The sequence below is a fragment of the Anolis carolinensis genome, chromosome 6 (assembly GCF_035594765.1).
Source record: "Anolis carolinensis isolate JA03-04 chromosome 6, rAnoCar3.1.pri, whole genome shotgun sequence".
NCBI classification, from domain to species: domain Eukaryota; kingdom Metazoa; phylum Chordata; class Lepidosauria; order Squamata; family Dactyloidae; genus Anolis; species Anolis carolinensis.
In genome coordinates, this window is record NC_085846.1 from 92,185,484 (window position 1) to 92,208,593 (window position 23,110).

The 23,110-nt window shown below is 36.8% G+C and overlaps 1 protein-coding gene across 10 annotated transcripts in view; it reads right to left on the reverse strand.

Moving 5' to 3' along the window:
- The window catches only part of ppp1r9a (protein phosphatase 1 regulatory subunit 9A), a 164,125-nt gene that overhangs the window by 52,113 nt on the left and 88,902 nt on the right, over nucleotides 1-23,110 (reverse strand). For 5 of the 10 annotated variants that reach the window (XR_010007119.1, XM_062983848.1, XM_062983847.1 and 2 more), the window contains exons 4-7: nucleotides 19,040-19,144; nucleotides 5,720-5,855; nucleotides 2,867-2,962; nucleotides 1,784-1,852 (exon numbers count right to left, since the gene is read on the reverse strand). Coding sequence is in view for 9 of the 10 variants with exons in the window: in XM_062983848.1 (XP_062839918.1) it covers nucleotides 1,784-1,852; nucleotides 2,867-2,962; nucleotides 5,720-5,855; nucleotides 19,040-19,144 (406 nt within the window). In the remaining variant the exon portion in view is untranslated. The remainder of the gene's footprint in view (nucleotides 1-1,783; nucleotides 1,853-2,866; nucleotides 2,963-5,719; nucleotides 5,856-19,039; nucleotides 19,145-23,110) is intronic. The other 5 variants (XM_062983851.1, XM_062983850.1, XM_062983852.1 and 2 more) reach the window with 2 other exon arrangements.

Here is a 23,110-nt window from a genome sequence, read left to right on the forward strand (position 1 = left end):
TTGGTGTTTCTGACACCACCAGCCCTAGCTTGAAGTTAGAAGAAGAAACATTCATCTTTACACAAAGCACAAGGCAGCAAAATGGAAAAGACAAGGAAGGAAAACACAAGGACCAAGGGAAGGAGCAACAGCTGTATTCTTTCTTCAAATGGGAAAGGAATTCATAATGGTGAGCAAGCAGCGAAGGAATACTTCTTGCAATGAACACGATGAAGGAATTCCTTTTTCTAGAAGCACCAGGTGAAGACTCAACAGAACCTCTCCCATCACAGACACCTCTAACATGCTGTGGCTCAAAAGGGCTTCTGATAGTTGGGATTTTACACTGAAAGGGCCATGTGGGAAGTGACCTCAAAAAACAATAACATCCCAGTGCCACAAATTAACCTCATAGCTGTGTTCAGACATACATGTTTCCATGATCAAAGCTGCTACACCAGAGTTACATAACTTGGTGCCCTCCAGATGTTTTGAATTACCATTCCTGTGAAATCAGTTGTGAGAAATGTAGTACAAAACATGTGGAAGTTATTAGGTAGCCTAGCTCTCTATGGCAACATACAGATACAGCTATTTAGGAGACATGAAAGGTTGTCCAAATGTGCTCTGCCCCATCACCATATAAGCAAAGATTGCTTTAGTACCAGGATAGGGATTATGGGTCCTTCCACATGTTGATGGACCACAACACCCACCCTCCCACACCATTAGCTGTGATGGCTAAGGCTGATGGGCATTGCTATCCAACATTTGGAGGCCACACCACCCATTCATTTACAAGCTGTTGGCCTCTGAGAGGCTGTAAGAACCATACATATTCTCTGGTCATACCGGCAATAGCTTGCATTTGCTTTAATCAGGAGGACTACTTATTCCTGTATCTCTACGTCATATTTTCTAAAGCATCTCTCCTCACTCGGTTTCAAAGTAATCATATCTTTTCAGCTATTGTTCTTTGCAAGAGTAAGAGCTCCACTTATACACACTTATTCACAAGGACATTCTACTGAGTTTACTGCTACTGAACTTCAAGGCAAGTTAGTATATTATTGCACTTGAAGTACATTACACGTTCTGTCAAATTATAACAGAAGTTATTGGGAAAATTACTTCTTAGGATACTTATAGCTGACTGCATTAGTCATGCAGTCAGAAAAAATTAAAGTACAGAAGTAGAAAGTTTCATTAAAGGACACTCCTGTCTTTTTTAAAGCTCTACTATGGGTCAAAATAGATGTCAGTAAGAGGTGTGAATATCCGAGTATCATCTAGTAAAAGAAATGTGCAATTAAATATACCTGTATCCTGAATATGTTTCCTGTATTATAAACTACAAAAAAACCCACAGATTGGGGCAGAGTGGATAACAGAAGCCACACGTCTCCAATAATTCCATTGTTGTTTTGTTGCTTCACAATACATTAACCCAATGAACATTTATTGGGAATCTCTTATAGTTTGTAATTATCTTTACTCTAACCAGGGACACATCTGTAATATTTTCCCCATCTGCTGGTTTCCTCTAACTCAAAGAAATCAAGGTAGAAATTAGAATAATTAAAATTATTTTAGTCACATACTAATTAGTATGAGACAAATTGGGGGGGGGGGGGTATATCACGAAAAGGGATCATGTTTTGGCCTGCAGCTCAATAAATGAAGGAGGGACTGCAGCAATATTAGTTGTTTAGAAATTACACTGATTTTATAAGCTGCGTATTAGACTATAATTAGTGTAGCATAAGAAGCGAAAAATCAAAGATGAGTTACTTTTTCTACAAACCTTTTTAAGATAACAGTTGTTATTTTTATTGTAGTTGCCTGAGGTTCCATGAAATTTTCTCTGAGTACGCTAAAACAGTTGATAATAAACATTAAGTAAAATCTTTTTTTACAATAATATTAGGATCAATAAGTTTTATGTGTTCTACTCAGTGTTTCTCAAAGAATTATCCAGATGCTGATGACAACATTACGCATTTTCCCCAAACACGCAGGCTGGGTCTGATAGGAGACAAGGTTCAAGAATGTATGAAGGATCACAAAGATTCATCATACCTGTTCTACACTCACATATAAAGAACTGAGAAGTGTATAGAATATGGCTGGGCAACTGTGACCCTCTAGATTTTGTTGAATTGCAGTTCTCATCAGACTTAGGTAGCCTAGCCAATGGCGAGAAATTACGGGAACTACATTGCCGCAGAATCTGGTAGGCCAAGTTTCCTATCTTTCTTGTAGAATGTATCACAAATGCAATATTTTCCTTTGTTCCATCCTCCCAGAAGTATCTCCTCTAATATCTAATACCCAAAAGGCCCCCACAATGTCCAAATTACAACGATTGTATCTGTAAGATAAACATTTGGATTCAAAGCAACAGCTGAAGGTTTGTTCTGCCAAATGGACTGCAAAATCAGATTCCACCTGGGTCTGATGGACAATGTACATCTCAGAATCTGCACAGCTTAATCAGATATGTTGGTGATCCCATATAGAGATTGTGTTGTACAATGGGCATCTAATAACAGTAAGAAAGTTTTCTTATTTTTTAAGGAGGTAAGAAACAAAGAAGCTGACATGCATGGATGCAGATGGAAAAATAAACGTGTGTGCAAATTTTATCTCTCTTTATAATCTGACTAGGGCCTATATTGTTACATAGAGTGTGTATGATATAGTGTTTTCAATGTTGAACTAGGAATCTGAGAGACCAAGAGTTGGATCTCTACTTGGCCATGGAAACATATTGTGTGACCTTGAGCAAATCACAATCTCTCAGTCTCAGTAGAAGGCAATGGCAAATACCTCTGTACAAATCTTAATGAGAAAACTATATGAAAGGTTCGCCTTATGGTTGTCATACATCAGAAATGACTTGAAGGCACACAACTGGAGCAATACAGCTGCATGTTAATTCACATTTACAAAACTGGGAAAGGTTTACCATTGCTCTCCAACTCTAAGAACAAGAAAAGAGAACAAAATAATTAGGAAGAATATAACAAACAACATTTTTCATCAATATACACTGCAAGCATGTAAAAAAAAAGTGTGTGTGGGAACAATGGCTGTATCATCTCCTTATACAACACCACCTTCAAAACTAATTAAAGAGAGATAAAAAGTAATTTCCTGCCTGGACAGATAATGATGCTTCTGTGCATTAACAACCTCCACTCTTAATATAGAGGCAACATAATCCTCCACAATAAAAACATAATTTATCAAAATATCAGTCACACCAAGGCTCGAACAATTATCCTGAATGATTTAAATTCAGATTGGAATCTGGCAAAATTTTCAAATAAAATGCAAGATCCACAATTTTTATTGTGTAAAACAACAAACATTTGAGTTTCAAATAATGTGTGACCAAGAAAATTGGAGGGTCCTAGGTAACTTGCTTAATTTAGCTGTTTAGAACTAACATAACTTACTTTTTTCTCAAATAAATCTACAATGAATGAATGAATGAATGTGTTGGCATCTACTCTAAAAATATTATGACTATGAAGGTCTGCTCAGGTTATATTTAATCCCTAAGATTATACTGACATACACCTGACCTGCCAGATTGATGGGCTTTAGGACAGACTTTTAGTTTTAAGCTGTTTATGCTTCTCTCTTCCAAATGTGTTTGTTTGTTTCTGATATTTTAATCTATTATATCTTGGATTGAGTTATTTTTTATGATAAAAAATTAATTGCATTTTATTTATTAGGAAATGACAAAATTAATAAATTAGAAATACTTTGTATGTGAGGCTGCCACTGAGAAATATTTGAAGAATTCAGCAGGTTCACTAGACCGAAATATCACAAAGGCATCAGATCCCAGCTGAATTTGGAAGTAAAACAAGTTCGGCCCTGGTTAGTACCTGGATGGAAGACCACCAAGGAATGCTAGGAGCTTTAGGTTATAGTTCCACCTGTGTGTATTCTTTACCTAAGGGAACCCTATGAAATTCAATGGGTTGCCATAAATCGACAGGTGACTTGAAGGCACGCATACGCTTACACGTATTAGAATACAGCAATCAGTTTATTCACGTAGGCTTCCTAAATAAACTGCATTTGGCCAATAATTAAAATATTTCCAGTTTTCTTTTAGGTATAATTAAAAACAGTCATTTTAACACAAAGTCATGGTGACGGGCTACTGAAAAACCATTTTCTCCCATAGGAACTTGCTATCAGCTTTAATTAGCTAGAAGTTTAGTACCTAGTTTTCTGCCTTTCCTCTTTCTGAGACTTCCTTCATAGGAACTGGCTCAGCACTTTCCATTTGCTTCATAACAATTGTGTTATTATCCTGATCCTTCATGGTCTAATAATATGGAACTGGCTGTTTATTGGTGTTTTCTTTATGTATCTTCAAGTCATTTCTGATTTGTGTCAACCCTAAACTAAACCTATTGACAGTGTTTTCTTGGCAAGATTTCTTGATAGTTTTATGACTTCCTCAGAGGTTGAGAGTATAACTTATTGAAGGACATAGTGGGTTTCAATGGCTGAGAAGGGATTTGAACTTCAGAGTCACAGTCCAATGCTCAAGCCATTATACCACAATGGCTCTAATTCAATTTACTTTGTAGACTGTTCTATTTTATGCTGCTTTTTTATTTCTGGCATTATTTAACAAACTGTAGCCCATCCTGGACATCAGTATTTATTTAAAGGCAGAAGATATACGATATTTCTTGAAATGTAAAAATCACCACTAGACATGTTTTCCTTCTCAATTTCATGCGGTAAATTATATGAAAGTGCCATAGGTTGCGATGTGACACCTGGTGTTTACCAAAGCTTAAGAAATAAGAAACTCATTTGACATGGCAAATTCTGTTATGACACTTTATGAGTATTCACAATATATATACACTATTCACCATGTAAAACAAATAATGGACACAGGTCATATAGTTAGCTACAAAATATTCCATATTGGCAGGTCAAGGTAAAAATTGGAAATAATGTGTCTAAAAATAGCAACTGCCAGCCAATGTAGAGAATAATTATCTATATAGACCAGTAGTTTCCAACTTTTGGTCATCCAGGTGTTACAGACTTTAGCCCCCAGAATAGCTGACAGATGGGCAAGCTGGCTTGGGTTTCTCAGAGTTTAAGTCACAAACACCTGGAGGACCAAAGTTTGGGGAACATTAACATAAACCACTGATTTTAATCTGCACAAGGCAACTGCCTAAACTACTTTTCTCATGATTTATTTCACCACATAAATTTATACAAATAGGACCTCCAAGGGGCTTGATAACTGAGAATTTCCTCTCTTTCTGCAGTAATTTGGCCACCAGCCATGAACGATGAGGAACTGATACTTTTTAAATTAAAACAATAAAAGATAATGAAAGCAGCACAACAGTGCACTGGGGCCATTAGTGGCTATGAACACTACTGTCCTAGCTGAAATTCAAAAAAGCAATTCTTTTGCTCCGTTCCAGAGTGAATTTTATCTCGTCCTCTATATTGAACATTCAAGTGATAAGAATATTACATATTTAAAGAGAGATTTATTGTGCACAGCATGATTATGATGATGATCATGCAGGGCAGAACAGTCATGCAGGGCTTTTTCATTTGCAGGAGGAACTGTTCCCAGTTGCAATTAAACAAAACACCGGGGAGAGAGTGAAATGAAAGGAGACAAGGAAAGGGGAACTTCATGAAGTTACAAAAGAAGGAAGAAACATGTTACCTCATCGTCATCTGCGTCATACTGTGCATAGTGTTGTTCCAAAAGCTCTCTCTGGCGACGTTCTTGCTCTAAGGTCTGGCTAATCAACTGAGCCACTTCGCTCATTTGCCCTGGCTTTTCTCTGCCAATTATAAACCTGAGGAGAACATCAGTGAGACACAAATAATTTCTTTTCTTCTCCTTATCTGTACACTAAACACCCCAATATGGCACCTTATAAGCTAATACATATCATATGGAAGAAACTTTTGCAAACTTTCCCACTGCATCTAATGTATGAAAGCAGAATAATAAATAGCATTTTTTTCATTAATTCATTCTCTTGCTCCCTCTTCACTCTGTTATGCACATTCATCTAAAACAAGTGCATGGCTGCATTTAGAATTGTTCTGGACAGAATACATGTTAAATTCAGAGATATAGATCTAAAATTTTGTGGCCAGTCCTTGAAGACTACTTTATAGATTTATTTTATTTAACATATGCAAAGCTTGGAAAATTTGTTTTTGCGGTACTAGAATGCCCTAGCCAGCTGGAAGTTGGCAATGCTGGCTGAAAGATGACATGGTTCTAGTCTAGAAGAATTAATAACGCCAAACTCAGTACTCCAAGCTCTGACTCACAGGCCCTTAGTTTTAGAAAGCTTTCCAAGCTTGAGAGAGACTGCTTGAGGTGAAGTGCTACTGCTATGAATTCTTCAAAAATATACTCAAGTGTCTGCAACAGAAAGTTCTCAAGAGCATTTCTTCTGCCAAGTCATTTGTCAGACATGAAGTCAAAAAAAAGAAAAGAAAAAAAAGAAGCAGACATGAAAGTAATTTGGTATGTGCAAAGTTGCCAATGAAGACTTCCAAAAGGGAAATATTAAATGATCTCATATATAATGATGAGATCAGAGTCTTACTGCAAGACCACATAATTGGACACACAGGATGTTGAAGGCTTGCAGAAAAGCCACCGGAGTGAAATTCATGATAAATATAAACCTGTTAACTACAATTATGCCAGCCTGTGCTGGATGGGGGCACATTCCCCGTGAAGACACCGGTTTGCAGTTCAGGGATCCTCTTAGACTTGACATTGAACCTGGGGGCACAGGTATCTGCGGTGTCAAGGAGGGCCTGCTTTTGTACAATAAAACGTGTGCACCAACTGCACCCATTTCTTGAGAAGCCAGATCTGGCCACGGTGGTACATGCCTTAGTTACATCACGTCTGGATTACTGTAACAAGCTACATGTGGGGCTGCTTCTGAAGAGGTGGTTGGAAACTGTGGCTGGTCAAAAGAGCTGCAGCCAAGTTGCTAACTGGGGGTGGTTATAGGGAGCAGATAACCCCCCATTGCAGCGGGCCCACTGGCTTCCAGTCTGTTTCCGGGCACAATTCAAAGTGCTGGTAATGACCTCTAAAGTCCTAGATGTTCCAGGTCCAGGCTATTTTGCTGACCACATTCCCATGTATGAACCTGTGTGGGCTGAGATCTTCAGAAGAGGTCCTTCTCTCAATCCCACCTGCATCTCAAGCTTGGTTGGTGGAAAAGAGAGAGAGAGAGAGCGTTCTCGATGGCTTCCCCTTGACTCTGGAACTCCCTGCCCAGGGAAGCCAGAATGGTCCCCACCCTGTTGTATTTCCTGCGACAGGCTAAAACATTCTTATTCAAACAGGTTTTTAAAGATGGAGGTGTTTAAGATCTAGTCAGAGGGTGCTGGGGTTTTTAACTTTGAATATGTTTTGATGGATTTTAACTGTGATTTTTTAATGTTGTTTGTGTTTAATTCTGTTTTAAAGTTTGTATATTTGTGTATTTTAAATTGCATACTAATGCTTTTATATCAGGCCACTTTGAGTCTCCTTCAGGGAGATAAAGCGGGGTATAAGTATAATGATAATGATAATAAGAATTCCTGTACAACAAATGTAAACATATGGTTCTGAAGAACTACTCTTGTTGTTTTTACATGCCTTCAAGCTGATTCAGACATCGAGTTTTCTTGGGAACATTTATTCAGATGAGCTTTACCATTGCCTTTTTCTTAGGATGAGAGAAAGTGTTTTTCCTAAAGTCACCCGATGGGTTTCCATGGCCAAGTGTGGATTTGAGCCCTGGCCTCTGGAAGTTTACTCTAGTATTAAAACTATACTGACTCCCAAACTTTTCTGCCAGACGTGGCAGAAAAAAGGATTGCAGCTGCATAAGAGTCTTCATCTTATGCACCCCACTTTTAGAAGCTATTATATAAGATCAGTGGATATTCAAATGTACAATGGATCGTAAAGATGTTCCAAACACAATAAACAATGCTTTGAAAGGGGGCACACTGAAAGTTTTGAAAAAGTGTACAGGCAGAGAATATCTGAGTTCAAAATGTTTAATTAAATATTTAAATATATTCCAATTCTGATTATGTAGGCAGAAACCAGCATAAAAGACTCATATTGCTCTGAATCACGGCCTGAAAGATTAGCCAACGAAGCATAAGAACACTTCAAGAACCTAGCTAATTATATGCTTCCTATTATCGTTTCACTAGAACTAGACATGTACTTTAGGACTGGCAAGACAGTGCTATGAGGCAAACTATATGATTATAGAGAACAGAGCATAATAACCAGTGAAGTCACATTAGTAGAAAGGAACATACAATATCCAATGTGTACAAAAAATTGACTTCCACAAATCTTCTGAAATCAATGTGTGTTCTGCAAGACTGCTGCCTGTTAGATTGTGCACTGTGATATTAGTGGTATCTTATAACTGCGAGAAATCATCTCAGTGTAAGATGCTCTGCTTTGGAAATTACTATTTATTTTTGATGAGGCTGGTCCAAGGGCATGTTATGAAGGCATTGTAAATAATTACTTTGTTTAAGCTAAGAGAAACTATGACTTTGATCAGACTGACTAGAGACCCTCCATGCATGCTGCCTTGAGTTCCACAGAGTGGAAAGGAAAAGGGGATAAAAATACATAAGAGTGCAAATGTGGTGTAGTAGTTTGAATGTTGGATTAAAAGTCTTAGAGATTAATGTTCAAGTTCCTTCTCAGACACAGAAATTCACTGGGTGGCTTTGGGTAAGTAATCTTCTGTCAGCCTAAGAGACAATTACAAAAATTCCTCTGCATAAAGGCAGTAAAAGGTGAGTATATATGTGTGAAACAATCAACTATTTTTTTTAAAAAAAAGCAATATTGGCCCTAAAAAGCAAATCTAAATATTAAGCAGAAGAGATCAAACAAAATGTGAAGCATGGAAATTACTTTCCAGTCCTGATTTAGGCCCTTGTTTTCTCTATTGTAAGATGTGATTCCTAACATTTTAATGGATACTATTCCATACAGATGATGTAGCTCTAAAGAGCATAATACTGTGGACTGATGAGGTGAGAGAAGGAGATTACATTTTGGCTTGGTGGTTAGTCAGGCAACAAGAGGCACATTAAATAAGCATTTCCCTTCTGCAGAAAATAGGACTGCTTCAGGGAGCAGCAGCTAAATCTAGGAAACAATTAAGATGCAGAGCTTCACAACAGCAGCACAATTGGCTCTCCTATCCACAGTCTGTATCCATGGATTTAACCATGTATGGCTTGAAAATATTTCCTTCCCCCCCCAAAAAAAATCCAAAAAAAACCCAAACACTGTACACTGTACATAATGGGACTTGACCATCCACAGATTTTTGTATCCATGGGGAGAATATCAAGGGTTCACTGTATATGCAAATCTAGATAGGGGAGATTTTTGTCATATCCATCATCCATGGCAATATAATCTAATAAAGATCCTAGGAAGAATGATAACAAGAGTAGCTACATCTTAGTAGCCACATGACATACTGATCCCAAATGGCTGTTTCTATGATGAGCTTGGACGTGTGTTGGCTTAATCATCAAGAACTATCTAAATTCTGTCAGATGATAATACTTGTGGCCATTAAAGCTACAGGAAGAAAATGTGTGAACATAAAACATATTTTGTACTTTTAAGAGTGAATGCAGTGATGGGAAATTCCATTTCAGCATGAGATACATAAATACAGCTAAACCAGATAGGAAGCAGGATGCATTTTCTCTATCAAATTATGGATCTGTATTAAATAATATGAAAAGCATGATGATAAAACAACAGCCATTTCTCATGAGATCTTTGCAGCAGTAAAAAATGAAGCCCTACAGCTTAATGCAAGGAAAGTGATAGGATCATGGTGTTCAACTCAAGAAAATGAGCTGGACACAATGGTTTCCCTATGTATTTGACACAGTATAGACAAACATCTGAAGGAATGGGGGAGACGACCACAAATCCAATTACTAACAGAACAAAGGTGACAACCCCTCTCTTTAGCAATTGCTCTCACCCAATATGATGAGATAATCCATGCCACCCCGATTTTGAAAACTGGAAGTGGGCATAATGTTATCGAGCCATGTTAACACCCCCCTCCCCAATGATTTATAATTCACTAAGAAATCACAAAGAAATATATGATTTTTCTTTTATTAAAAATCCTTTTGGGAGGTCTGAAGTTGCGCAAGTTCGAGGCTTCAGAATATTGAAAATGAACCCAGCAGCAGCTGTACCCCCATGAACTATATCATACCTACCCTTTAATAAATTTTATCTACATTATAATTTTTGTGTAACTTGCATCTTTCAACTATGAACTGTATCTATGTCTTGTATAAGATATATATAAACTACCTTATAGAAATATATCAAAATGTAGCTCAGAGACAGCCACCCCTTCGTGATCCTGCTGAAATAATCCCCTGAAAATGGAAAGTTTTGGGCAAATCCCTCTGGCTATTTCCCAAGCCAGATAGTAATCAGATCCATTGTGTGTATGTAAAAATAGGCGATCTCCCTTGCCAGCCAGATAAGCAGGATGTTTGTACAAATCACATGAAGCTAAGAATCTGCAACTCCTTCAGGGAAATAGAAGCTTAGAGTATGTGCATTTGTTAACTCTTTTATTGACAGCCAAGCCCTTGATTACCCATGATCAGCACCTTTGTCCCTTGGGTCTTGCAACTTTGTTTCCTGAGATCCATATCTATGGCATGGAACTGGACATTTGAGCTAACCAAAAGCTCATCAACATATCTGTGCCATTTGTTTTGCTGGACTACCCCTCCCAGGGGGCGTCGCTATTGCCAATCCCCAGCAGCCATTCTCCCCGCCTGAAGGTGGTGATATCAACAGAACTCTCAGTCAATCCTGGTGCAGCTCCTGACCAGCCTCCTTTCTAGGCAATCATGGGAGGGGGAATGGGAGGTTTGAATGGCTTTCAGAACTGTGTAAGTTGGCTTGCATCTTTTAAAATCTTTTTAAAAGATTGTTTATTTAGAAAGACATTTACCTACTGCCTTTGAGCACCTCCTCCATAAGTGCCCTCAAGGCAGTTTATAACAATAACAAAAATACAAGAAAGATAAATGACACTGTAGAAACAAACAAAAGTTAGCACAATTAACAGACAAATTAAACCCACTGAAACTTGGCCATTTTTCTGTATCTTTATGCTCGTACATTTTGAAGTAAATTGCTTGTACTTGCATCTCTTTTGGCCCAATTGTAATAAACCTATGTGAATTGTCTTCAACCTGGTGAGTTTGTTTCTCTATCCTAACCTATCTGGTTTAGCTCACGCTTGCCGGACACAGATCTTCTTAACTAGCTGAAACCACTACAATAAGCTGCAAAAATTGAATTTTTATACTAACTGCAACATAAGGGACTTGGCTTACAACTACAGTAATACCAAACTACGGCCAAAGTTGACAGTTTCTAATTCTGTTTTGCCCAATGATAATTTCTATGCCTGTCTGTGGAATTTTTTTAAAAAAAACAGTAAATCTGTTCTATTATAAGGTTGAAAAGCAATGAAAAGCATCTCAGAAGTATATGACTGTGAGCTAAGGAATTTAAAGTGTACTAGAAGACCCATTTGTTTATCTGGCTCTTCTAATACACCTTAAATTACCTGGCTATAAAATGTCTCCGAGTCATACTTCTGAAATGCTTTTCAGTGTTTAGAATTGGCATAAAGAGACTGGCTGATTTTATGTCTTACAAATTCAAATAATAGCATAGTGGTAAATCTCAGAAGACAAAACATTGTTTTAACTTCTGATTATGATCTCCCCCACATCGGTAATAAAATAGGAATCCGTTGGCGATCTACCAAACCTGTAGACATTCCAACCTCCTTAGTTTACAGTGTGTGGTAACTCCACAGTTTAAGCCTAGTTGAGAACAAAGTATCCAAAATCACAATTCCACTTTATGTCATTGGACAGAGCAGGTGAATAACAGAAATATGGTGGCAATATATGAGGCAATGAGACAGAAGATCCTGGTAGTAGGAACACAGGTTTTAAAACAATCATTTCACCCATTGAATAATTTAAACTTGCCCCATTGAAAAATAATCAAAATAAAATAATAAAATGGACTTACTACCTCCCATCACTAGGGACACATCCAAACAGGCCCAAAATCCAGAACAAAACAAGGTTTCCCTGTCAGTAATCAAGGTAACTTGACAATTTCTGCCAATTATAAAACTCTTGTAATCCAAATTTCTTTTAGGGGTCATTCTTTAGTTTTCCATTTTCGAGTGCAGAATAGTCTTGCTACAATAACCATAGAATGTACCAATTTTAAATTCATGGTTTTTGTTTGTTCGTTTTGAAGTCCAAGTAAAAACAGAAGATAATCTAATTGTAATTGGATTTTAAATATCCTCCTGTAACCAATTTCTTTCATCAGGCTATGATATTTATACATTTTCAACTGTTCTGATAAAAAAATTGTCCAGCTTAAACCTTAGAGGATACTTGATTGTTCATATGTTCCCTTGAAACACCAGATTTTGCTCTTGTAAAACCGTAAGTTTGAGCTAAACAAGCTGAAGGATTTCATATTCTTTACAAGTTCCCACAATTATGAAAATGCTGAAATTATATATTTCATGAGGACAAATATGCTTCTGTTTCCTGTGCTGAAACTACAGTAGTTGGAGAATGAAAAGGCCATATTTCTGTTTTTTTCACTGTGTTAGTAAAAGATAACCAAGCTACATTACATTCAGAAGCTACAGTGAAGAATCTTTTCTAGGTCACTGACTTCTACTGTCATGACCATTCAAAAATGCTCATGAAACTTGGCAAGAGGCAAAGTCACTAGACAGTAATACCATATAAGTGTTCTAAAGCGATATTGATCAAATTACTGTAAGGAGAAAATCAAACAGGTTCAATTTATTTGAAAACAATGTTTTGCATAATTTATTGAATACAATTTCTCATATTTAAAACCTCTTCAATCTATTTTGTTGATGGTGATGGGCTGAAGGAATGCTTAAGGAGCTGATTTACACTATGTAACAAAATTTGAAAAAAAAATCTGTTCTTGGATTAAAAGTGTCATCCCTATTTAATTGTGCATTACTTACTACCACAAACAATTGGTTGAAACTCGCTGAGATATTCATTGAAAAACTAAAGCAAAATGTGTTTTAGGATGTTCCGCAACAAGAATGTTTTTCCAGTTTAATAAACCTTTTCCATGTTTTTATGACAGAACAAATTAGGAAATTACATTTATAAGCCAGGAACAAAAATCGTGTTACATAGTGTTTTCAATGACAATGTATATTATGTATGTGTCCACCACACACATGCTTAAAATTAAAATTGGTAACAATGATGATGAAAACAAATTGTATTATTATTGTGGAAATAATACAAGGCTGATCACTGTAGAATGAATGCTGTTTGACACCACTATGACCAACGTGGTTCAATATTGTGGAATCATAGGAGTTGTAGTTTGGTGAGGCACCAGTACTCTGGCTAAGAAGGCTAAAGATACTGTAAAACTACAACTCCCATGATTCCATAGCATTGAACCACAGCAGTTAATAAAGTGGTATCAAACTGCATTCATTTGACAGGGTAGATACATCCTGGAATGCCCTCCCAAAGAAATTAGACAGGCTCCCTTTCTAGTTTCCTTTAGGAAAGAATTTAAAAATTGGATATGGAAGTAGGTGTTCGAAAATGGTTGATTACAATTCTACTGTGATGCTGGTTTTTAGCTGCACCAATGCCAACTGGCTTGATTTGGTTTTGCCTCTGGTTGACAACATGTTTAAACCCAGCAAAAAAATTAAGTTCATGTTATTTTTATTGTGTTATTGTTATGTCAATCTGTCAGGTTTTTTTTTTATATATTGCCATTAAGTATAATTTTTTTATTTTTGCCCTTTTTGTATTGTGGATTATATTTTTTTTGCTTCTGGTATTATTGTTTATGTATTATGTTGACATTTTAAATTTGTGTTTTGCACTATTGTTTTTATTTCTTGTAAGCCACCCCGAGTCCTGTTTGGAGAGGGGGCAGGATGTGAATAAAGTTTATTGTTATTATTATTTATCCTTATAATGGCAAACATTTTACTTCCAGTTAGAGAAGATAGCCAAGTATGGGAACTTTCACAGAAAGTGACAACCAGACAGCAACTGTATGTGGGTATAAGGTTTATTTCACACTGCAAAGTTACTGTATATACTCGAGTATAAGCCTAGTTTTTCAGCCCTTTTTTAAGACTGAAAAAGCCCCCTTCGGCTTATACTCAGGTGAGGGTCCTGGTTGGCTTATACTTGGGTCAGCTTATACTCGAGAATATACGGTACATTTATTATTTTTCTCTGTTATTATTGGTATTATTACATTTATTATTTTTCTCTATTATTGTTGCTACTATTATATTTATTTTACTCTATTTTTATTATTAATAATAATACATTTATTATTTTACTCTGATCTTATTACTATTACTGCATTTATTATTTTACTCTATTTATTTACATGTATTATTTTCCAGTATTTATTATTATTATTACATGTATTATTTTACTCTATTATTATTAAAAGGATACATAAGCACATTTACATTGAAGAATATGAGAATAATGATATGATCTGAGTTGGACAGTCTTATCTTAAATTTGAGCTTTATGTAAATATTCAAAAACATTTAACCTACTGATGTCTCAATTAATGTAATTGCATTGGTATCTATTTTAATTTCTGAAATTTACCACTCTCGGCTTATACTGGAGTCAATGTTTTCCCAGGTTTTTTGTAGTAAAATTAGGTGCCTTGGTTTATATTCGGGTCGGCTTATACTCGAGTATATACGGTACATCATTTTGACTCCATTTTAACTGCCATGGCTGCATGCTACTAAATCATATAATTTATAGTATGGTGAGGTTCTACACGTCTCTGGTAGAGGACTCTGAATATGTTGTTGTTATTGTTGTTGTTGTTGTGTCATGCCTTCAAATTGGGTCCCACTTATCTGACTCTATCATAGTGATTTCCTGGCATAATTTATTTAGAGAGGTTGTTGCTTCCCTTTTAGAGAGTGTGACTTGCCCAAAGTCACCCAGTGGTTTCCCATGGCTGACCAGAGTTTTGGAACCTGGCCTCCCAGAGTCCTAGTCCAACACTCAAAGTACTTCACAAAATGAGAAATTCCAGGATTCCATAGCACAGAGCCATGGTAGTTAGAATGGGATCAAAGCAACCACATTCTTTAAAAGCCAACATCATTTCTGCGCTATCCAAAATAATTATGGATGGGAAAGATTCCAGATGTTCTGCTTAAGGTGATCCTAAAAAATTTTAGTTAGTGTAATGTGAAAACATTTTTCTCTATCTATGTACAGTACAGGTGAAATGTGTCAGAGTAAATATTAACAATGTAATGTGGAGAGGGGGAAATTGCCATCCCTGAGAAAACACATCCCCCTTTACATGTCATATGGAGAAGTCCTGCAATTGTGGTCTTAAGTCTCCTTTACATTTCATCCAACATGTTGTGTATCCAGCTGTGAGAAGACTAGGAGCAATGGGAAGGATTTGAGAGAGGCTGATAACAGGGCCAGCCAGCCATGTTATTCATGAACTGTTGAACCCTTAGGTAGTATTAACTCCAATCACCTGCAACTAAAATGTTCCATGAAAAAATGCAGGTAATACTGTTGTTTAAAATATCCTTGTGGGTCAATCTGGAAGGCTAGGGAGGACACCACAGGAACCAGTGTACCATGAAATGGCATAAAACAGCAAGCACTGCTTTACTGGGTCAGAGTAAAGGTCCCTTTAACCAAATGCTTAGTCACAAAGGCAACCAGCCAAGTTTTCCCAGGGTGCATACAAGCAGAAAATAATACAGACTGTCATTGTTTCACCTTGACATTTCAAAATCAAATGTCTTTGAACATAAGCGATGTCACTTGAGCAGTCACTGATACATACTCCATGATTCTTATTCTGGTTCTTTCAGGGTAGCCCTAATCCAAAATGCTTGGGACCAAAATTGTTTTAGATTTCAGTTTTTTAAAATTTTTGCAATACCTATATTGACGTATTTATATGTAATGAGATAGCTGGAGATGCATATCAAGTCTAAACATGAAATTCATATACATCTTATACATGTAGCCTGAAGGTAATTTTACAGTATTTTAATAATGTTATGCATGAAACAGACTTCACAATGAATTATCAGAAACCAAAGCTCTCATTATCCCTGCCACCCAACCTGTACCTTAACTGTTGGTCTTCATCATATCATTATAGCAATACATTCATCCAACATTAATTTCAAATTCTGTCAGAAAGTGCTTCCTTGTGCTTAACTTGGTTCTCCTGCCAAATAATTTAATTTGCTGAATGTAGATTTGGCATTTGGCTGCCTGCATATGAAGGATTATAGACTAATTTTGTCCTTCCATTCTTCTTTCCTTCCCCCTATCGCATCATCAGTATCAATTTTAATCTATCTCATGCTTATCTCCCAAAGTTATCATTTATTTATTTAAATGAAAAACTGCCAGCTCTATTGTCCTAATGATTTTAATAGCTTCTCTTCATAATGATGTCTCCTGTTATATAGTATCCCAGGAGACCAGAACTATACAGAGCATGTAAGTAGCTAAATCGTTTTTTTTATATTTGTGAATACAGTACATCTACCTCTACACAGACACTTGCGGTTTTGCTTTCAGTTTGCCTTTATTTTTTATTTTAATTACATAAACTCTTGAATTTCAAATGCTGAAAGTATCTGAAAATTTACAGGATTTGAAATGCAAGGGTTGATATAATTAATATTCTGTTGGAACCACAAATATGGGGCTTAAAAATGGTTACCAAAAGAATGTATACCTTCCAAAATTGAAATAATTTGATTTTGACTTTGTCAAAGCATTTCATTAAATGTAGCAACTGAAAACAGAAACCGTCTTAAACTTCCAGTGTTTAATCACTACTTCGGAGATACTTGATATAAAGCTGTGGTCTCTCCTGGACAGAGATAGCCTTGCCTCAGTTATCTATGCTTTGAGAGCATCTGGGCTTTATTTGTCTTTGTTTTGCCTTTGAATCACATCTGATCCAGAATATTCAGTAACCAGGTTATCAATTGGAGAGTTATCAACACATTTCTCCACAATTAAGCAATTTTTATTGCTTCCAATTTGTTTCCAGGAACAATTCAAACTCTTGGAGCAGTAACTAAGGCCCCTTCTACATTGCTCTATATAATAACAATAACAATAACAATAACAATAATAATTCATTTATATCTCACCCTATCTCCCTAGGGAGACTCAAGGCAGTTAGCAATAAATATCAGCAAATATTCAATGATATATAAACTAGATTGAGACAAAGTAATCCACCCCACCCTACCCTAAAACCCTATAGCTCAGGATCTGATCCCAGATTAACTGTTTTATATGAGTCTCCACTGCCATATAATCTGGAATAATCAAATAATCTGGTATGAGATCATGGGATATAGGGTCAGTGTGGAAGGGGCCTAAAATTTGTGTGGAAACGGGTAAAAATAACGCACTTCCGCACGTGTTTTAGTCCCCACCCCCAACCCAAACCCCTGGATGGAATGAAGTCACCCAAAGCTCCCCATTTGGGAATCCAAATGTACTGGAGAGGCTTGCTAGCAGCATGGGCCTCTCCCTACAGTACTCCTGGTGCAAGAAAATGACATGTCAGGAGCAGGGAGGGGGAACATTTTCTTGCGCCAGGAGTACTACAGGGAGAGGCCTGTGCTGCCGGCAGGCCTCTCTGGTAAGTCTGGAGGCCCAAATGGGGGGCTAGAGGGGAGGCGTGGACGCCATCCCACTCCTCTGGGCTTTTTGGAGTCCACTCACAGGTTCAGTAACTCAACAAACCCAGGCCACAGATAAAAATAAAAACAGTCAATAACTAATTATCTTTATATTACTGTACACACTCATGTTTAAACTGAGAAATGATATCCCAAATATTCTCCTTCAAAAACTGAGTCAACTTATCCATAGGTCAGTATAAGTACTGTACCTTAACTCTTATATATATATAAAAGAATGACTCCTTTCTCTGAGCAGGGTGATGAAAAGCATGAATTTAGTCCATATTAAGAGTCTTAAACAAGCTGTGGTGTCAATTCTAGTTTTTTCTGAATACCTAGGCTAGACAAGGAGCACCAAGACAGTAGAGGAGGGTCGGTACATCTTTTCATTTCTCTTGGGATGAACCAACTTCTTGCTTTTTGCCACTCTACCCAGAAAAGATTATTCCTTTACTGATAAGAGTCAATACTAAACCTTAACCTTAACAATAACAATATTAAAGAAACCATGTCCTACTCTGAAAAGAGTGGCAAATGGCCCTTCTAAATGCCCAGATGGGAAAATGGTAGTGGTGGTGGCCTGGGGTAGTTGGTTGCCTGCAACAATGCTGGCATTTTTTCCTCTCTGCGAATGACTTTCAACTAATTCAACAACAACTCTTTATTGATTAGTCAATTTTGACCATATCAAAACACGTGAAACATACAAAACATACACACTAATTCAAAGGTTCTATCAAAATCCAGAATTTTGATCCCCAAACCAAGGCCCTGACTTACACGTGAAATTGACTTATGCACACATATATAAGGGTATGTATGTACATTTGAAAATCTGAAGTAATAATCAACAGAATAATGTACAGCAAACTGCTTAAATGTGTGCAGCTGACACTAACATGAATATGCCTTAATAGTATACCATCAAGATCTCTAGAAAAAAAGTCTTTTCCCTACATTTTCTTCCTTAGTCATTAGTATATTGCAAAATTTATGACGGTATATATATGTAAAAATCTATGTACTTACAATGATGTATTCTTATCATCATATAATTTCACACCAGCATCAATTGTATAATGTTCTCTGTAAGAATCTCTCAAGATTACCTGACTTTTCCTTTGGTATTTCGGAGAACAGTTGCAGCAAAATTTTGTGTAACTCCGACCAGACTGATTCTATCAACTTCTACAATTTGGTCATTTACTTGAATCCTTGAGGAAAAATAAAAAGAAAGAATAGCATGTAAGTAATATTCAAGCAAAACATATGAAGCCAGCAGTAACATTTTCATAAAAATAAGGAAATTAAGGAACAATACATTACTAGTTAGACAATGCAGACATGACATCCAGCAATCCATCTAAATTATATAAAATGCATCTGACAAGTTTTATTTGTCCAGTAAATGAAATGAGATTTCCAACTTCAGAAATTTTTCCAGTCAGATTTCAAACTGCACCCAAAGAAAGCCATAAAAATATCTATAGGCTGAATTTTTTTCTATAATAATAATAATAATAATAATAATAATAATAATAATAATAATAATAATAATAATAATTTTATTCTTATATCCCGCCCCATCTCCCCGGAGGGACTCGGGGCGGCTTACATGGGGCCATGCCCAGACACGACAGCACAAATCAGATAAAACATTAAACCGAGCAGTAAAACTTCAACATGATTAAAAACAGTCATAAAAGTCAATATACACAATAATATTAAAATCCCTATTTGGGTCAAAACATCCAGGCCAAGGTGCAAAGCAATATCAAGTTATCAGGGAGGGATAATTATACAGCAGGTGTAATACTTAAAGTGCTGAATGAATCCTAAAAACAATCTAGAGGGTCTACTGCTTAATAGGTAAATAACATGATCCCACAAGGATCAGTCAACGAAGGCCTTCTGGAATAGCCAAGTTTTCAGGCTCTTCCTGAAGGAAAGTAGTCATCCATTGAGAATTCTGTTTTTTCCCCCCTGCAGATTGTATGTAAAATAGTTATTCTTCCCTAAACATCAAAATATCTGTGAGCAAGTGAGTTTCATATTGACTGAATCATACGTGTGTCAAATATAATATAAACAATGCAAACTACATTTTGCACAAAATAATTGATTTCATTTAGCACCCATTGTATCATCTTACATTGCTGCTTATATTTTGTAAAATAATATCTCTGGCCTTCAAAATATCTTGCTGACAAGTATAAAAGGTTGACAAGAACTTGCTCTGGCAGTTATAAAGGTCACATTTAACACAAAGAAGACCCTTATCACACTACTGGGGTTTGTTGTTTAGTGAGGTTCAAAAGGTCTACTGAAGGCTTGATTCCATTGGGGTGCCTATGGTCTCATGCAGACCCGACCACCGGCGAAAGCAACAAGTGCTGCGACCTGATTGGCGGCTTCCCTGACCTGCACTACGCTCAGCCTTCCCTCCCACTGCCCAGGATTGACCTGGAGAAGTTGGTGCAGCAGAGCTGCTTTACCCTCGCCGCCATCTCCTGCTACCATGCTGTGACCTCGCCGCTAGGTAGCCATTGCCCAAAGTTACTTCAAGTCACTGATACCTTATAGGACAACAGTACCGGGGAATTTTACCAACCAGCCCCCCTTTGATCATCAACTTAGTACTGAAACCAGGCTTGGCTTGAATTGGTGCTGCTGACTTCTCTACCGACTCTCAACTTTCGACTCTGTTCCTCCTTGGCTTTTTAATGCTTAATGTTTATTTATATCTTATTTCTGGACGTTATTATGTTTTATGTGATTTTTGTCTTGTACTTTATGTTAAATGTGGTTTGATTTGTATTGTATTATATTTCTACACTGCGTATTTGCAGTGTGGCACTCAGTCCCCTTCGGGGTGAGAAGAACGGGGGTAGAAATATAGTAAATAAATAAATAAATGTTGGCAGTTAAAATGGAATAAAGTGTAGTGAGATAAGGAGCTTAATGAATGAATACATGTTCCATGAGCTTTGGGGGGAAATGCAAAGTGCTTGATTAACAACAAATACGCACACCCTCACCCTTAATTTGGCTCAGGTCCTAAGATAAAGTAACTTAAAGGAAGAAGGAAGGTTTCCCATCATCCATGTGGTTCTTTGTATGCCCCACCCCACAAAACAGAGCAGGATTTTGGGGCTTGGTCAAAATACAGGTCAAGATCCTCATGCATATTGTCCATAAGTCTTCTTCATCTATCAAACGACTTTCCAAGGTGACTGCAAGGAGGATAAGATGGGGAACTTTCTTTTTGTGTACTTCCTTCCACTGAGGAATATGCTGTAGGCTATATTTCAGAGGAAAGCAATGGCAAACCAGCCTTGAGTAATCCTTGCCTAAGAAAAGCCTATGAAATTCATGAGGGTGTCACAAGTCAGCAGGTGACATACACAAACAATACATGTCTAGAAATATTAAGATGTTGCTATCAGTAAATAGAATAAATGTATAATGATACCATTTTTTAAATGTAAACCAGAGTTGGTAATAAGATATAGCCATTATGTTTTAATTCCTCACGTCTATATATCCGTAAATTCACTAGGCTTGAACTTGTTTGTTTTATTAAACTCTTCCTTGCCTCTAGCATGTCATGACTTAACGGCTATCACTGCTTCTGGTGCACTATAATCTAGATAATGTGGGTTCATCTGTAAGGGGGTTAATTTGTGCACAGTTCTGCTTTAGGGCAAGGAACCGGAATGGATGACTTTCATATGCCTTTGAGCCCTATAATTTGAGCCTTATAATTCTGTGCAATAGAAAGCAATATACAAACATGTAACTGTAACCATTTGTTCACACACAAACACTTTGGGTATAGCTTTTCTTGACTTGCAGCAATGTGATACAAAATGTACTACAAAAATAAGCTTCTAAAGGAATGTGACTGTACAGTTTTCATGTAAATCTATATACTTGGGCATTATTTTTCAAAAAACAGTATCCTCTTATCCACCCCGCCCCAATATAGCACATTTCTATCCTACGCAATTTTGTTGTTGCTAAGCATTAGACATATCACACCTACAAGTATTTGTTAACTAAAAGTAATGTTGTCAATTACCAAGTGGCAATATACTGCTCTCTGCTTCTTTACAGTACCTATATATTTACAAGCAAGTTTAAAATCATTGTGACTAATTCATTACCCAACATTTTAAAATTTCGTTCTTCAGTCTGTAGGCATGAAGCCAAAATTACTAACATTTAAAAAGGCTTTATTGAACTACAACATTAATTAAATATTCCACGTTCCTCGTATATTGTAAGGAATTATTTTTAGTGCGTTTTTATAAATATACTGAGCATGCACTGATAAATAGCATTCGACTTTTTAACTATTAACCTGGAAAGGTTGGTGGGTCGAAAACAAAAGTCCCGTTGAAACAAATAGCAGCTACAATACAAAATGAAAAATTTCCCTACATTTCAATGGGCCTGCACAGAGTTATAATGCATAATTGTTAATATGACTATTAACAACAAGGGAACCATGTGATAAAATATCCTTCAATTTGAATACTGGCTTAACAGGAAGGGTGAACATGCTCTAATGTCCAAGCAGGCAGCATGGTTGCCATTCATCAAAGCAATTTTCCTTGTCTGAGAGTGGAAGTCAAACTGCCTCATCAAAAAGTAAGTCTTTCACCAAAACAAGTGGGATCTCTCTCTCTCTCTCTCTCTCTCCTCCCCCCTCCCCCCCCAGTCAATTTCTCAAAGAAAGAGTTTGGAGTGCCTTTTGGGGTCTGGGAAAGTTAGGGCTGCATATGGCCCATTGTCTGTACAATTCTCACACCTGTCTTAAAAGAAAATTTTAATCAAATACACAATTCCTTTAAAAAATCTGATTAATTCATACTGAAAATTCAGCCCCACTTCTTGCACATGCCTTCCTCTTGCTTCTGACTCATCCTCAAAAATAAATTGGATGGACTGGCGTAGCCTCCTCTATATAATACATTCCTTTTTGTAAACTTCAGATACAGGAGGTATTTCCATGCCTGAATACACCTAGGCACCCAAAATCTAATTATATTGCTACAGTTAGCAAGGGAGAAACACTGTAAGAGTCACAGGTTTAAAGAGGGTTTTTGTTTGGTTTTGTTGGCATTTTATGTTCCGCTGAATAGCTAGAATTGACCATAATTTTGCGGTCCTTACAG